At 27.7% G+C, this 18,811-nt stretch overlaps 2 protein-coding genes across 2 annotated transcripts; both read left to right on the forward strand.

Moving 5' to 3' along the window:
- LOC132939932 (piggyBac transposable element-derived protein 1-like) lies at nt 1–926 on the forward strand. Its single transcript, XM_061007373.1, has 3 exons — nt 1–165; nt 244–392; nt 482–926. Exons 1-3 carry the CDS (start codon nt 1–3, stop codon nt 924–926), a joined length of 759 nt encoding a protein of 252 aa, XP_060863356.1.
- Nucleotides 927–2,073: 1,147 nt separating this feature from the next.
- On the forward strand, nt 2,074–2,541 carry LOC132939941 (piggyBac transposable element-derived protein 3-like). Its single transcript, XM_061007384.1, has one exon. The coding sequence runs from the start codon at nt 2,074–2,076 to the stop codon at nt 2,539–2,541; it is 468 nt and encodes a 155-aa protein (XP_060863367.1).
- The last annotated feature ends 16,270 nt before the right edge of the window (nt 2,542–18,811 follow it).

Raw genomic sequence — 18,811 nt, forward strand, 5'->3', positions numbered from 1 at the left:
ATGGGGAATCAAAATGTTTCACTGGCTTCATCAAATGGACTAGTGCATGATTTTGAAATATATGTTGGCAAAGGTACTTTACCTCCATCGAACCATGGCCTAGGTATAAGTGGAGATGTTGTCATGCGACTTATTGAATGTATTCCAAAAAATGAAAATTGTAAGGTAATATTTGTACTTCATAACTTGATTGTTAAAATTTTACATTAAGTTAACATAAATATACAATCATTTTTGTTTTAGGTATCTATGGACAATTGGTTTAATTCCTACAACTTGCAATGCAAGTTAAAATTTGTTGGAGTTCAAAGTATCGGGACAGTACGTTCTAATCGTATTGCCGGTTGTGTATTAGCAAATGATAAGCAATTGAAATCTGGAGAATGTGGCAAGTTTGATAGTAGAGTGGACACAAATAACAATATTGTAGTAACTAAGTGGAATGATAATAAAGTTGTGCATGTAATTTCAAATTACAAAGGACCACTACCTGTGGAGAATGTCAAAAGATGGTCTGTTGCAGAAAAAAAAAAGTTGATGTCCCTAGGCCAGCGTCAATTGGTGAATATAATTCTTATATGGGAGGCATTGATTTACATGACATGCTAGTGGAGCTATATCGTGTAAATATAAGAGTAAGACGATATTATTTACGCATTGTGTATCATTTGCTTGATATGTATGTGGTAAATTCGTGGTTACTCTATAGAAGACATTGTAAGCAGTTAAATGAAAAAACTATGAGCTTATTAAAATTTAAGTTAGAAATATCTCATGCTTTATTACAATGTGGAAAAGTTCAAACGCCAAAAAGAGGTAGACCATTATCTAACACACCACCAAGTAAAAAAGAAGAACTTTTACTCCAAGACCAACTAACGATGTTAGATATGATGAAACTGGACATTGGCCAATTCGAGTCATAAAAAAACAAAGATGTAAAAATTGTATTACATGTTATTCTACAACAAAATGTGATAAGTGTAAGTTACACTTATGTTACAATTTAAAAAACAATTGTTTTTTAAACTACCATAAAAAATAAGTTCCTATATTTTATCCTATCTAAGTAAGTACTTATTGTTATAATAGGATTATTATAATGTTATATTTTAAAGTTTTTATTGAAATTTTGTTTTCATTAAGTTTTGATTATTATTATCTTTTTATCAACAAAAAGCAACAAGTCATTGAATTTTGTACACAGTTTGATTTATATTTTATTTTATGTTTATGATTTTAATCTAATCTAACCTATTGTGTTGTGTAATATAGAGTTTGATTTGGGGTTATAAGTTCACTAAATAAATTCAATTCTTGTAATTTGGAAAATATGCTGGTAAATAAAAAAAAAAAATTTTAATCGTTACCTAGTTCCCAGTGATAATTTTAAGCATCATGTCTGTAAAATGTCGGTAAGTTTTTTCAAAAATTACAAAAAAAATTTTTCTCCCTTAATTTAATTCTACAAAAGCCAAAAATGATAACAGAAATTTTTTTTGTGAGTACACCACAAATTAAAAAAAATCAATAGGCTAAACAAATTAAAAAAAAAAAAGTTAGTTCAACTGCTAAAACACTCAGGGAAGTAAATTCTGATTCAGCTGATGAGGACCATGCATTCAATCCTGTGTGGAAAAGAAAATTTAACATTCCTACGTCCAGGCCTGAGTACAATCTACCAACAGGAACTAATGAAAATTCATTTTTGAACTGTAACACTCCTACTGATGTATTTTTAGAGTTCATGGATTGTATTTTAGAGGACATAGTATATCAGACAAATCTTTATGGAACACAAAATGGTAAAAACTTGAATATTAAAAATGAAAATATGCTAGCATTTATTGGTATAAATTTTATTATGGGATACAATCGCTTACCTTCGTGGAAAGACTATTGGTCTACTTCCCCTGATTTGAGGCTAAAACTTATTGCTGAATCAATGCCCCGTGCTTTATTCGATAAGATTCTAGTAAATTTACATTGTAATGACAACACTGCTCTGCCAGATAACAATAAAGATAAACTATTTAAATTAAAGCCAATGATAGACTAAAACAGTATAACCCAATGAAACCAATTAAAAGAGGATATAAACTGTGGTGCATAGCTGACCAAAAAGGTTATATAATGAATTTTAAAGTTTATCAAGGCAAAGAAGAATTAGTGAATTCTAGTTTTGAAAAATATGGACTTGGGGAACGTGTTGTACTAGAACTCACAGAACATTTGTGGAATCAAAACCGAGAGGTTTATTTTGATAATTATTTTTCATCTACATTGTTTATTCAAAAGCTGAAAATTGAAAAAACACTGGGCTGTGGAACAATTTGTATAAATCGAAAAGGGATACCACTAAATATGACATCTGATAAAACACTAAATCGAGGTGACCACAATTCAAAATATTTGTCAGATGGAACTGCATTTTTCAAGTGGAAGGACAGTAAGCCGGTACATATCATTTCAAACTTCCATGGATCTGAAACGACAACTGTTCCAAGGAAAGAAAGAAATGGCACATCACATCCATTTTAAATTCTTTTAAACCATATTATTTCATGAACTAATAAAATCACGTATGATATTATAATGTTTTTAAAAAAGAGAAAATATTTGTAAAATTAATTGTGGTTCACGATTGATGAATTGTGTTTGAATTGTATCAATATAATTTTGAAATATATAATTTGTTTTGCTATGCGTACTTCGATATCAACAAATGACCGATGTAAAATATCGGTATGAAATACAAAACTGAAGTGAAGCTGGCTCGAACGCACGTAATGAATGAGTCTGTACCCGTTCATTGAGACACAGGCTGATGACGATAAAACCAAATAAATTAACATACAATTGTTACATTCAATAATAATTGGAGAAAGTTTTTTTCTGAAAACTTTAAATTTGGTTGTTCATGAAGCACTGTGCAGCGAATTTAAGCTACCGTTTGTAACTACATAGTAGCTAATACATCACCATCTGTTGATGAAATTGATAATTTTTAGTAAGCGGTCACTCATTTTTACCTTGTGACCAAGACTTTGGCTTAGTTGAAAAGCAAAAAATATTCCTTCCAGACATACATTAATTTGATGATTGGAAAACTGTTATAGCGTCTGCTAGAAAACTAACCCGTTTCAAATGGTGGCTATGACAAAAGATGATTTTTTCTCAACAAGGTCATTGGAAAAACAAATAACAAATAGAAAAATAGATGTAACTAATGATAAGGTACAGTGGATGAAAATCCAATGGCTGAACCATAAAAAATAACAGCCATTATAAGTATTCAAATAATACAGAATACCCTTTTTACTCAGTTTATATTGGAAAAAGAAATTCACATATTGAAGACTATACAAAACAGTTAGATTTGTTATATCCAAATGGGCATAGGTACAATAACAGAATTTAAAAAAAAAAGAATTATTGGAAATAATTCCATTCATACTTCCGATAAGACACAGTTTTTAACATAATCTCAAAGTCAACTGAAATAACAATGACAATTTTCGAGACCTTTATTATTATGAAGAACATGAATAAAAATAATTATATTATACAATGTATTGTGAATATTACATCAAAAATGTTATTCATTTAAAAGTTTGTTGTTTTTTTTGGTATCAATTATTTTGTTATGATACAACTGTTAAATGTTTTTATTTTAATAACTAAGTTATGATTATATTATTACCTGAATATTTTGAAATAATAAAATTATGGTAAGTCTTTTTTTTTTTATACAATATTAAGATTTTAGTACATTATATTATTATAATACTGTTATGAATTTTATCACCAAAGAAATTTATTTTATTTTATATTATTACACTTTTTGGTACAAAATGTTACTATAAATTGTCTGTTATGTCATTAATATTATGAACAAGGTTTGTGAATATTTCAAAAATTGTATTCATTTAAAAAGTTTGTTGTTATTATTTGGTATAATTTTTATAAGTATAGAATCCTATTTAAAAGTTATTTTTTATTTGTTCTCAACATGAAACATTTAAAATTCTCATGCAAGTATAATTAATTTTTATTAACTTATTAACTTTGTCTAATGTAACTGTGTTATATACATTAAAATGTAAGTCAAAGGGAAACATTACATTTCAGAGAAGTGGACTAACCATCAAACATTTTTGTAAGTTACTCATTTTTGAAAATTCTGAATAGCCTAACCCACATTACAACTTTGAAAACTTAAAGCTCGTAAATGGCTTATATATAGTTAAAAAGACACAAATTTATTTTTCAAAAATAACTTTCATGTTATGTTTTATGATAATTCAGTGATTAAAAAAATGCCTTTGAAAAATAGAAGAAACTTGTAAAGCTAGACTCTGAAAAAAACCTATTTTATGAGTTCAGCCGTTTTAGTTCTATGCGTCTTAGACAAAAATTAGTGAGACTAAAAAAATACAAAAAATTAGCTATTAAATCATGAACAAAAGAAAAGTATAAAATAATTAAAAGCGAATAACTTCATTTTGACGAGAAATACATGATGATTACATAAAATAGATTGTAAAAACTTATATTATATTCTATTATAGGTTAATAGAACAAAATCAAGTCCAATATTGACTTATAAAGAAAGAAGGATAACAAAAACTATATTTTATGCTCATTATGTGTTCATTTTAAATTCTTTTAAACCATATTATTTCATGAACTAATAAAATCACGTATGATATTATAATGTTTTTAAAAAAGAGAAAATATTTGTAAAATTAATTGTGGTTCACGATTGATGAATTGTGTTTGAATTTTATCAATATAATTTTGAAATATATAATTTGTTTAGCTTAGTCATGTAGTAACATATTGATACTAACATACCAATTGACTTAATAAAAGATTATTTGATAGATATATTATATCAAAAAACATAATATTATAAACAAAATTAATTATATATACAATTGAAAAACTACTTGTGAAATATTCGTCATTACATTTGATTATGAGCCTATTAACATTTGATAGCCATTACACCGTGTATCCTTGAATTCCATTGTTCGTAGACATATAAAACATATGTGTATTGTGTTCATTCAATTAGACAATTATGAGCTTTCGGATGGTTAGATCGCGCCAGAGGCTCATACATATGCATTTGTTGAATCATATAATATATAATTATTTCGAATTTCCAATGGCAAATTCACAGTTATCATACACAAAATAACTACACGTGTATTTCATTATTTTTTTCTAATTCAAAACAACATGTATACCAATGTTAATGCAAATGTGGTAACAAAGAACAAGTAGCTATTAAAAGTATACACAACTAATGGTTTATGTATTTAAATAATCAAATAAATATTCCAAATCGTTGAATTACAAACAAATATTTTAAATGTAATTAATGTAAAAAAGCTTTAATTCACAATTCAAAAACAAAATATATCATACGTTATTTTTTTCAATAATTAAATATGTTATTCATAAATATTATACCATAAAATGTGAACCTTAAAAATAAAAAAATTAACAAGCATAAAATTGTTATAACTTAAGTTAATAGATTCCTGCATTCTTAAATAAAATGGAAATGTTCATGACTCAATAAAAAATAAAATTGTAATAAAGAAAATAAATGGCAACGCTGATCGTAAAAGAACAAAGGCTTTTTTCATATTGGGTTTTCATTATAAGATTGACTTCAATAAGGGTGTAGATAACCTAGTTGCAGACAGTTTGTCCTGTTTAGTGTTGGAAACTAACGAAAATGCCTAAAAAATGAAATTCTGATGAAGTTAGTTGGGTTAAAAACCATTTACCAATATTGGTATTTGTCAAATTAAAACTGAAACCATGAGAGCACCTTATTTTTAAAAAAAATAATCACTTATGTTTTAAGTAACTGGCCGCATGTAGTAACAGACGACATAATACCTTTACACAATCGAAAATTAGAAATACACGTAAAAGGAAATATTTAAACTAAATTTACTAAATTCCTTTTAACCGAACTTCATAGCAAACATCTTAGTTTTGTAATAAACCCTATTTGTAAACTATAACAATTTTACTTTAGCTAAACAATTTTAATAAGTATTTTATTAATTGTTACTTGTTATCATAAATTAAAAAGTACTAAAAAAATATTTATGTTTGAACAGTCTTGATATGTATTTATTCATTGGTATTTGTTTTTATAAATAAAAATCTTAAATAACAAAATGATGTAGTTTTACCAAGCGGGTACTGAAAAGTCTGAAAAGATTTAATGTTAATAAAGATGGAAATACACTAAGGGCCGATTTCACCAAATATGCTTTAATCGTGGTTACAGTAATCAAGATTACAAGTTAATCGTGATTATATTAGATTTGCATTTCACCGGGGGGTAAATCACTGATGGAAATCGGTGTACAAGTAGTGGGAAATCTTATGGTAATCTTGGAAATCTATGGGGTAATCTTGTAAAGCTTATGGTAATCGTGGAAATCTGTGGTAATCTCATGGAAATCTTGTGGAAATCTATGGTAATCTGATTAAAACCCCGATTAAAACCTTTGGTAATCTTATAGAAATAAAATTGTTGTTACATTATTTGAGATATTTAACAATGAATAATTGGCTACACTGGCCTTATCGGTATGTTTATTAATAATTATAATCTATGAGTTACCATGAAAAAATAATTATTATGTTTATTTATATCACACTATCCCAGATACACAGATTGTATAAAGTGGCGTTTGAATGTTTATCAATTTATTGTTAGTCATGCGAGGGTAATGTGTAGAAAAATAACATAATACCTATTATAAAAGATATCAGTGATATCACTTCAATCGCCAATACAGACGATTTTAATGCTATAAAATATTTTTCTTCATTTTATACAAATCATTTAAATTAAACTATAGAACAACATAACTACAGTCGTCAGTCAGTCTTGGAGTTTTTCTTGTAGCAGTTTACAGGTATGAATACATTTCCAAGAGTGATTGCACTAATTTTAACTATTATTATTGTTTATATTCTGGTTTTTATTATGTCTCGATAATCTAAGTTGTATTGTAAGGTACAAAGTTAGGTATAAACATAATTTTAGTGAAAGAGGCCAGGGAAAATAATAAAAAAAGGTAACTAATTTAGTAATGATATATTATTTGATACATTTAATTAATTTTTTTATAGCATTTTGTATTTATAATAGGTGTTTAAAATATTGCAATAGGTAGATAGTTCATTATTTATATTTTTGTTGGTTTAAGAAAAGGTGTATTTAACTATCTAAAAATGTATGCTGATGAATCTAAAATGGTATTTTATTTGAATGCTTAAATCTTGTATAAATATACAGAAAATATATGTTTGTCTATATTATGGAGTTAAGTAATTATGATTTTCACAAATGTTTTTTTTAATCAGAATTAATTTAAGTTTATTTATTTTATTATACCTATTTAATCAGATATTTAGTTTTTAACTAAACTTATGAATTTCAAGTAAGTATAATATTTGTCTTGAGATTTAAATAGTTCTTAAAAAAAATAGTGCCTGCAGCTGTTTGCACAGTATTATGCTTGTGCATTACTATGCTTATCTCACTTCATGTTTGAAATTATTTGTATTTTATTATTAGTTACATGCATTTTGAATTCTATTTTAAATAAATTAAATTTCTGCATATTCTTACTGAAATGTAGGTACCTACCTATTTTCTAAAATAAAAAAAATTATATTTTTGTCTTATTGTCTTATGTATTAATAAAAATCATATTGTATCATAATGTTTCTAATTTTATTCTTTTCAAGGCATTTGCAATAATAGAATGCTTGTGTTATCTGGTTATTATTATTTTTTTATGTGCATGAAAAAACTCATAAATTACAATTATCTAATTCAAGTGCATAGATAATTCACTATTGATCCATTTTTATTTAATAGGGTGTACAAATACCTAACTATAAAATAAGAAACAAAATAGTGTTATAATTTAAAAAAAATTAATTTTTAAAGTTTCAAAATAGGCTTTCATGAAAACATGAGTAACATATGTTTGAATATCAATATTTTTAAGACAATTATTATCAAATAATTAAACGTTTAAACCTATACAATTTCAATAGGTATTAAAAATATAAATAATTATTATTTGAGTGCAAAATTATTACCGGCTTTTGCTTTTAAATTTTATTTAACTTGAAAAATCCAGAAAAAAATCTGTAAGCAAATTAATTATGTTATCGTATATTTCAGCAAAATGGCCAATAACCCAGAAAAAAATAGTCTTCTGGACAGAGAAAATGTTGGCAATGACAGGGTTGACATAGATGTTTTTACGGAAGCAGAAAACTGTTTAATGACAACTATTCCGAGTAATTTAAAACAACTTTTAATAATAAATGGTTATGAGGATAAAAAAGCTTTGAGTTGCATTGATGATCAAATTTTGGACAAGATTGAAGAATTTGCTAGAGAAGTTTTACCCAGTTTAATAAATAGTGATGAATACTTATCTTATTATGGAATTTTTAAAAATAATGTTCCTAAATTTCAAATTCTTAGTGGGTTTCGTAAGAGAGTTATGATGGTGGCTAATTTTTATAAAACAAAATTTTCCAAAACTAGTCCACAAATGGTAAAAAAAACTTTACCAAAAACAAGAAATGTAAGTTGTAAACGAATTTGTACTTCCGATTTGTCTAGAAATAATTCAGAACCTAGTATGCCAAACATCACAGATAACAATGCAATACTTGACTTGGAAAGTGAACGTGCGTTTGTTGAATCTTCAATTAGAAAATGGCTTCGAAATCATTCACAATTAGAACTTGTGTCAGTATCAAATAATGATTTAAATATTTCTGTTAAGCTTAATGAAAATAATTTGGAAGATGATGATACAGGAGAAAAAAGTTATAGTTGTGATTACATTTGCTTCATACATTGTGTAGTATGCAAGGTAAGGTTAACATGCAGAAAAGTAAAAGATAGAACACATACCAAAGGTAGATGGTTACTCAGTAACTTATATAGACACATGACTATACATTGTTCAGAAAATAAAACCAATTCTAAAGAAAATAAATCTCATAACAAAAAAGTAACAGATTACTTTTCTCATAATTCTCATACCAATGAAACAAATAATGATGTTAATGTTGATTCTCCCATGGAAGAAATTAATTTGAATTCTGACTCTTCGGTTTTTCAAGTAGGCAGTATTATGACTCAAGGGACACATAATAATAAGCTGCAAGTTGAATGTCCCCTAGTAAAAAAAAATGCATTGGATAAATCTAAGTGGAAAATTGTCATTATACAGTCGTCGAGAAAGTTAAGCAAGAGCTAGAAATAAAACGCTTGTGTCAGAAAAAATCAACTATGGATTGGAGCAACCATTAATAACAAATTTCTACCCAGTATTGAACAAGGTTGAGAAATTAATTAAAGAAAATGCTGATTTAAAACAGATGTTGTTAGAGAACATGAATAACTCTGTGAATATCTCGGTTGAACATATTAAATAATTTATCAATTGAAAATATGCCAGTTCTACTTAAAAGTTTACTTAAATCAAGTATAGTAAATTCAAAACACAAACCTAAGTCGAATGTGTATAATGAAACAATGAAAAAGTTTTCTATTTATCTATTTTTTGTTGGTGGACGTCATCTATATCAAACACTTTGTTATAATTTGCCAAATTCTCTTCCATCTATTCCCAGTCTTTTTAGATATTTTGGAAAAACTCAACAATTGTCCGAAGGATACTTTAGGTTTATGGAACTCAGAAAATTCTTGGACGATCATAACTATCCATCATATGTCTGATTGAGTGAGGATGCTACAAGAATTACTGGAAGAATTGAATATGATAGCATTACAGATAAGCTTGTGGGATTTGTTTTACCATTGAAAGATGGCTGTCCTATATTAAATACATATGTAGTCACATCAGTTAGAAGTATATTGGATGCATTTGAAAATGGAACCAAATCCAAGTATACATATTGTATCATGGCACAGCCATCCTTACTTGGTGCTCTTTCATTTTGTATTTCAATTTTTGGTACAAATAATAATTTTTCTTTTACTGATGTAAATAATCGTTGGGAAAAAATGATAGAAATGGCTACAAATCAAAATATTCATGTTTTAGGATTTTCAAGTGACGGGGACCCTAGACTTTTAAAAGCCATGCAGTACCGTTGTATGGTTCAGGAACCGGTATCTGATTGTTCATGGTTTCAATTAGGCTCTCCACTTGGTTATAACTCAACATCAAATGAACACCAAATTTACATTCAAGACACGACACATATAGGGACCAAGTTACGAACAAGGCTTCTGAAACCTAGCGTAGTTCTTCCCATGGGTAGATATGCTGCTTCATTAACTCATTTGCAATGTCTAATAGATAATTACTCTAAAGACAAACATTTTCTCACAAAATCAGATCTTAATTCAATTGATAAAATGAATTTTCGAGCAGCAGAAAAAATATGTTCTGATAAAGTTATTGAGTTAATGAAATCTATTCCAGATACAAATGGTACAGTTGCGTATCTAACAATTATGCAATTTGTTATTTCTGCATTCAATGACCATAATATTAGCATTAAAAACCGTGTATATAAACTGTGGTTTTCTGTATTCTTTTTAAGAAAGTGGAAACTTTGGATTACAAGCAATAAATCCTACTCTTGTACAGCTAACTTTATATCTATTAATTCATACCAATGTATTGAAATAAATGCTCATGCTATAATTAAACTTGTAAATACATTCAAAACATCTGTATTAAATATTGAAAAACAACCAAACAATACATCAGATCTAAATCCTAGTATGTTTGTACCATGGCTCTACAGTTCTCAACCATGTGAACAACTTTTTAGAACAACAAGATCGCTAACATCTACTTTTAACACAGCAGTAAACTTTAGTATTAAAGAATTAATGAATCGGGTCAAACGTATTGAAATGTTGAATTCAATATCTAACGATCTTGGAAATTCAAAAAACAATGAAGATAATGATATCTATAAGTTTCCTAGAAATATCAAACAAACATCAATGTCTACTTCTGTTTCCAGATCTCTTTCAAATATAACTTCAGACATGTTAACTTCTTTGAATTTAAATAGTACCATAAATGACGCATTCAATGACTGCCAAAAATTATTAAAAACACTTGGGATAATGATGCAGGAAGAAACTATGATTATAGATGATTTAGTACTCAATATTTCAATTGAAAAACTCTGTAAGACAATGGATAAGACAATAAACAATGATTGTGTTATAACTTCTGATGGAGATTTGGATAAGGATATTGAGCTAGGTGAAAATTTGAATGACTCTGTAAATTACCACGATAATAATAAAACTGATTTAAACCCAGACGAAACTGATAATGAATTGGACTTATGTAGCTTGTCATCAATAGAAAATATTGGAGAATTTCTGAACCTAAAAAATTTTGAAACTAAGTTTGATGATGAAGCACATGGGGGATTTAAAAACAGTCCATTCATTAACCCTTTATAGGGCAAGGGGATATATATTTCCCACCCAAGAAAAAAAATTCTAGCACTGTGTGGTCACAGGTAATATTTTTCCCACTTGTTTGAAAAAAACCGTTATTTTTTTCTGTATACGACAGTGTCAATTATATGTATTTGATAACATTTCAAATAAGAGAAATAAATCGATAACGACCAAAGTGGGAAATTATCTACCCATTGCCAAACAGGCGATACACTTTTTTTCCCTCCAATAAATTTCCTATCAAAATTGTTATTTGTTTTAATTTTAATAAATAAGCAGCTTAACTTATAAAGTCTTTGGTGATATTAATTTAAAGATAACATTTTAGCGCGTTTTTCTGTGTTATCTTACGGTTTATTTGAAATGTATTTTCTGTGTTATCAATTTATAAAAATAATTGAATATTATTTTCAAATATGTAGTTGTGGTTTTGAACTTATAAAAAATACTTTCAAACTTCACTAACAATCTTGAAGTAAGTATATTCTGAATCATTATTTCATACTCTTTCGATAAATATACACTTTTGGGGCCAAAAATGACCCACTTACAAAATATTTACGTATAATTATCAATTTTTTTCCCAGATGCTATCAGAATATGAGATTCTAGAAGAGTGGAATGCTATTACCGATGATATGGCATTCGATTCGGAAGACGGAGGAGATTCTGATGCAGAAGACTGTACCACCAATGCAAATAACTCTCTAAGTCAACCAGTATGGCATTTATCTACCAGATCATCAGGTAAATAAACCAAATAATTATTTTTTTAATTTATAATTATATTTAATTAAAAGTTTTTTTTTACATACAGGTTCTAGTATGGCTGAAGCTGAAGTGCAGGTGCCTAATGTATCAAATATTGAACAAACAAATAGTAACATTCCTTCTACTTCTCAAGGTATATTTCAATTTATAATTGTTCAATATTTTGAATTAGATTTTTGTTTGTATTTGTTGTATATATTATAAAAAATAAAAAAAATTTGGTACAAAAATATTGTATTATACAATTTAGTATATTATAGTACCTAGAACCTATATAACATTATTTATTATTTTACTAAAATAAATTTGTACCTACCTATATTTATGTAAATGTATGGAATATGTTCTTATAAACAACATTGCAATAACTAATGTATTGTACTGTAAGAATAAAACTATGATGAAAACATTAATATAGTTGGTACCAATAGTTATATATAATCTTTAACATAATTAAAATTACTATTAATTAAATCTAATTATATCAAGTAGTATTCTAATTAATTATTATAGTTGTTGGTAAAATATATTGATAGATAATTTTATTTTGTCAGATATACATAATGATTTGGAGTTGCTAGAAGATATTATGTCCAGCTCAGATGAGGAAATGGATGACAGTGATAAAGATAAAGATTATGTACCAACTCAGCAACAGCAACTACTTGTAGATTTAGATGAAGTTAATGACTTACCTATTGATGTAAATATATTTCTAAATAATAATGATCTTGAAAACGAACTCCTAAATGTAGAAGCAGACAATATTTCAAATCCAAATATAAGTGGTGAAAACGAACTCATAAATTTAGACGTAGACAATGTTTCTAATCCAAATATGAGTGGTGAATTTAATTTTGTAAAGTCAGGATTTCCTCCAAAAAAATTTAAAAAAGTTAGATTTAGAGAAGAACAAGGTCCAGTAGACAAAAACGTTTATAAAATGCCGCCAATAGAAATATTTAAATTGATGATTGGTCCTATATTTCAAACAATTGTTCAACAAACAAATTTATATGCTCAGCAAAAAAATGTTAATATCAACACAAGCATTGAAGAAATAAAAGCATTTATTGGAATTTTAATTTTTATGGGTTACCATAGCTTACCTAGCATCAGGTTATATTGGTCAAATGATCCTAATTTTTTTTGTGAACGTGTGGCCAAAATCATGCCTGTAAAAAGGTTTTTGAAAATTCTACGGTTAATTCATCTTAATGATAATTCCCAAATGCCATCAAGAAATTCTTTGGATTTTGATAAATTATATAAAATTCGTCCTATGATAACGCATTTGAAAGATATTTATCAATCTGTATATCGCCCATCAAGATACTTGGCAGTCGATGAAAGCATGGTAGCATATAAGGGACGTTCCACTATGAAACAATATATGCCCATGAAACCTATTAAAAGGGGTTTCAAAATATGGGCATTGGCTGATTCTTATAGTGGTTTTTTACTGAATCTTGATATATACACTGGAAAAAAATCAAATGGAATACCTGAGTATGGACTAGGAGAAAACGTTGTGTTATACTTGACCAAAAAATTGAAAAACTTATTTTACTGTGTTTTTTTTGATAATTTTTTTACCAGTATACCTCTAATTTTTAAACTTTTGTGTGATGGTATATTTGCATGTGGAACATTTAGAGTAAACAAAAAGTATTATCCAAAACACCTTATGAAAAATGATGGTAAATATACTTCTGGTGACATTGAATATGCCCAAAGTGAAGATATTGGTATTATGCGATGGAAGGATAGAGGAAGTAAACCAGTGACACTTGTTAGCAACATGCATAACTCTTCAGATACATCTACAGTACTGAGAAAAAATGGTAAAGGGGAAAGGATTCAAGTAAAGTGCCCTACTGGAATATCAGATTATAATAAATACATGGGAGGAGTTGACAAATTTGATCAATATATGTCTCCATACTCAATTTCTCAAAAGTCGAGGAAGTGGTGGATTAAACTTTTTTATTATATGGTTGATACTGCTATTGTTAATTCTTATATTTTATATAAAGAAAGTTGCAACAAGAATAAAAAAAAGTACATTACACATTTAGAGTTTCGATCGAGATTAACGGATGAGCTTATTGGGAATTTTTCATGCAGGAAAAAGAATACATCTTCCCCCCACGAACAAAGATATAAAAAAAAAACAAAAACTTTCCATCGCTCATGATTTTACAGCTGGAGTTAATCATATGCCAAAATCCATAGATAAATATAGAAGATGCAAAATGTGTAGCACTAAAGCAAAAGAAAAAAGATCCAATATGATTTGTTCTACATGCAACATAACACTATGCAAACAATGTTTTGTACCATATCACAAACCTACCTAAAATTGTTTATCCCTATTTCATTACTTTTATTATTTATATGGAAAATTCCAGAAGTTTATTGTTTTATTTTACTAGAAATGTATCAGGTTGTTGATTTTTATTTTAAAGATATATAATAATTATTATTTATTTTTTATCAATTTTAGTTTTACTAAGTATAAGTTCAATTGTTTTTTTTTTATTATTATTTACGAATTTTAAATACATTTTATAGGGATGTGCATTACAGAAATGTTGTGTTTTTAATGTTTTTTTACTTTTTTTATTTTTATTATATTTAGGTATATTAGTTTGAATGAGGCTTGTATATTTTTCTAAGTAACCGCATAAGTGGGAAATATATTACCATTGCCCGTTCAGTAAATCCCACGGTCGTAAAGGTGCAAAGGGAAACTATTTTCCCACCACTTTTCCAATCATGCAAAACAAATTAAAAATTTTCCAATATTTTTCCCAAAATCAGAGTACTCCATACTGAATGTATACCAATTTTCAGAACAATCTGGTGATTTTTTTTGTTCTGCCCTATAAAGGGTTAAAATAAAAACTAATAGTAATAAATCTATGATCATAAAAAAAAGTACTTTATGTTGGTTATTAGATAATAAAAAAGATATAGTCAGTACTGACCGTTTAAGAAGATTCATTCCTATTGTTTCAAATAATGATACTCCATTAATTGTTCATAAGAAAATAACTATAAGTGATCATGTACGTATTGGGGATTGGGCCTTATTTAGATTAAATAAAACTAAGAATGAAGAAATTAATATTCCAAAAAATGTTAAGTTTGAAGGTTTTATTATTTGCAGAATTCTTGCTTTTGGATACATGACCAAGAGAAATAAAGCTTAATTATTAAAGAAGACAATTTGGACGAAATAGGATGTTATTGTAGTTGCTATACAATAAATGAATTAGGTCAGTTATTTTCATTAGAAAAAGAAAATGTGTATCAGTGTATGAACACCTATATTTTTTCAATTCCAAATCCTTTGGTTAAAACAATTGAAAATAAACCAATGTTAGTTTTGGACATTCAAGTATTAAGTGACTTAAAAAACCAAATACTAACAATAACTACAAACATTAAGGAGCGTACATCATTTAAATCAACCCGAACAGATGAAAATTTATCTGATTCTGATGAAGATTCTCTGAGTGATTCTTATAGTGTACATGACAGTCCAGACACTGATTCACTCAGCTCAAATGAAAACAATGGACCCATTGATGAACCTCAACTTCAAACTGACCAGAATAAAATAAAAATGTCTGGAAAAGTTAGTCTCAATAAAGAAAACTATTATGCTATTATGTACGACACAAATTGGTACTTGGGAAGATTAATACATTTTAACAATGAAGATGATACATTTTGTACAATCAAATTTTTAAAAACAGATCTAGATAATTTTTACTGGCCAAAACATCCTGAACAACAAGAGGTAGATATAAAATATATTTTCTATGGACCTATAAACCTTCAAGGATTTGGACCATTTACTATAAAAAGAAATGATCGTCATCAGATTATAAAGATATACAAAAGTTTGAAAAAAATTTAATTTAATAAATTCATTAATTATTTTTATTTGAATCTAGTTATAAAAAAAATGTTATGTTTAAATATTTTGATAGTTTGTAAGTTAGTAATGATGTGTTGTTCTGTTTAAAATAGTTTGTTTTTTTTTCATTTGTTTTGTTTAATAATATGTATTTGTTCTATTTTAATTAGAGTTTTATTTGTTTTTAATAATAAGAAGAAATACTTCTTAGATAATAATTTCTATTCCAGCTAAGGATATAAATAAAAGTTATAAATCTGGATATAAATAATATTTTGTGTATATATGTAATTATATTTGATTAAGTTGTTTAGCTATTGAAAACACAATTTTTTTAAGTTTTGTGTACAAATTTAAAATTATTATAGACAATCTGTGGTATTATCAAAGATCATTTGAAACTTTTATATTATATTCTGTGATATTTTGATGAATACTTTACATTATGGAAACATACTTATGCTTTAGTAATTGGTAATCATTTTAATCTTAAGGTAATCCTTAAGGAATCTCGGTAATCTTTAACTAATTATGGATATCCATTGGTAATCTTAGTAATAATGGTAATCTCTGTGGTAATCTTTTGACAATCATGGTAAACTTTGGATAATCATGGTAATCTTTGTATAATCATGGTAATTTTGGGTAATCATGGTAATCTGTAATCTGGTGTACACATTTTCCACCAGTGATTTACCCTCTGCATTTCACCATGCTAATCACGGTTCCACTAATCACGATTACGGTAACCGTGATTAACTCTACTAACCGCGATTAAAAGGAACTATCACAGAATTCTGTGGGTACTATCAAACAGCTGTGGCCTACGATAATGTGATAATAGTAAAATCAGCATCTTTATTGGACATTGGTTATTTGGTTATCCATAGTCCATTGACCTACGACCATCGTAGCATCGTTTTATTTGAATCAGTGCGCACTCCGCTGTTTTTTTTAACTTTTGTTTGGTCAATTTGATTTGTTTTAAATATGGAAACTGTAAAGAGGAAACGAGAGCGTACTTTCGACAACTCGGAAAAACGTATGTTTTTAGAGATTATCACTCGACACTTTAGTGTGATCGAGTCAAAAAAGACTGACGGTGTAAATATGAAACTGAAGAGCCAAAAGTAGAATAGAATTGCTGAAGAATTTGCCGCAGCATCATCAACATGTCATAGAGACTCTCAGAGTTTAAAAACGCTGTGGGACAACCTTAAGAGAAAGGCGAAGATGGCACATACAAATAAGTATGTCTGATATTATTATGAACTGTAATTTCCATTATTTTGTATAGTATTGTACTCTAAGAATAAGTCGTATCTCAAAAAAAAAAATTGAAATACATTATGTCTCATGGAAAACATTTCAAGTCATAAGCGTGTCTACGGTGGGTGCCTAGGGTGCCTGGGCTGCCCCTGCAATTTTCGAAAGGCGCCGGTCAACCAAGTTTTAAATCTAGTGGTTTACAACTTTTATTTAGAAAAAAAAAATGTCAAGCATTGTTTATTTTGTTCTAATAATATTATATTGCATTGCCGAATTGATTTATGATTCTATCACAAATCACGATAATAATATTATGCGGGTAACTGTTGACTGGTACACGTACAATTTTTGAGAAACATGAATTATTTTTATAACTATTGAATACAAATAATTTCAGTATAATTAGAGCACGGACTATGGAGTGGTGGTGACGACCGACCCCACTTGTTGTCGGAATAACCTAGTCTATAAAGACAGACGATGGTACGACCGTACGGTTCGCATAGTCGCATCTATTATTGGATGTTGACATATTATTATTGTGGTATTATTTTTCATCAACTCACAATTCTCAAAAATACGGACCAGTTACACATGAGTACATGACTGTTAAACTGTAATCACTAATGCTAGTTATTGTTCTCGGTTTTGACTTTTTTTTTCGTATTTGAGACTGGGTCTTGAGAGAATGGATATTTTTAAAAGAAAAAAAGGAGGAGCCGCTGGAGAACGAGATCGCAAAAAAGTTAAATTGGTTCAAACTGCTAAATCTTGTCAAAATATAAAAGCCTTCTTTAAATTAAATAATGAAAACAAAATTATTGTTGATAATAATGAAAACGAAGATGATCCTGATGTCCCTGCTTCATGCATGGTAATAGTATAAATCTTTATTTTATTAGATAGGTATGTTATATTTTACCTTTTTGAGTCAACAAGACACAATAATACAATATTCTTAAATTTATAGAATGAAAAGATCAGCGAAAATGTAATTTATAATGGACTTGAAGCTGAACCAGATGTAAGTTAATCATTGTCTACCTATATGTATAATTTTTATTTTTATTTATTTTATCATTACCTAGGTACCTAATATTATTAATTTTACAGAATGAAAAGAACAGCAAAAATGTAATTTGTAATACACTTGAAGCTGAACCAGATGTAAGTTTATCATTCCCACCCATATTATGTATAATTTTATTAGCTTTATCATTAATATTGTTAAATTTACAGAATGAAAATAACAGCGAACATGTAATTTGTAATACACCTGAAGCTGAACCAGACGTAAGTTAATCATT

This window comes from Metopolophium dirhodum, chromosome 1 (genome assembly GCF_019925205.1).
Source record: "Metopolophium dirhodum isolate CAU chromosome 1, ASM1992520v1, whole genome shotgun sequence".
Lineage (NCBI taxonomy): Eukaryota > Metazoa > Arthropoda > Insecta > Hemiptera > Aphididae > Metopolophium > Metopolophium dirhodum.

What these genes read in the sequence shown, in the direction of transcription:
- LOC132939932 (XM_061007373.1), top strand. Translation starts at nt 1, where the DNA reads ATGGGGAATCAAAATGTTTCACTGGCTTCATCAAATGGACTAGTGCAT. An exon ending in CAAAAAATGAAAATTGTAAG is followed by an intron (nt 166 to 243) that starts GTAATATTTGTA and finishes TTTTTGTTTTAG; the next exon opens with GTATCTATGGACAATTGGTT. An exon ending in AAATCTGGAGAATGTGGCAA is followed by an intron (nt 393 to 481) that starts GTTTGATAGTAG and finishes CAAATTACAAAG; the next exon opens with GACCACTACCTGTGGAGAAT.
- LOC132939941 (XM_061007384.1), top strand. Translation starts at nt 2,074, where the DNA reads ATGAAACCAATTAAAAGAGGATATAAACTGTGGTGCATAGCTGACCAA.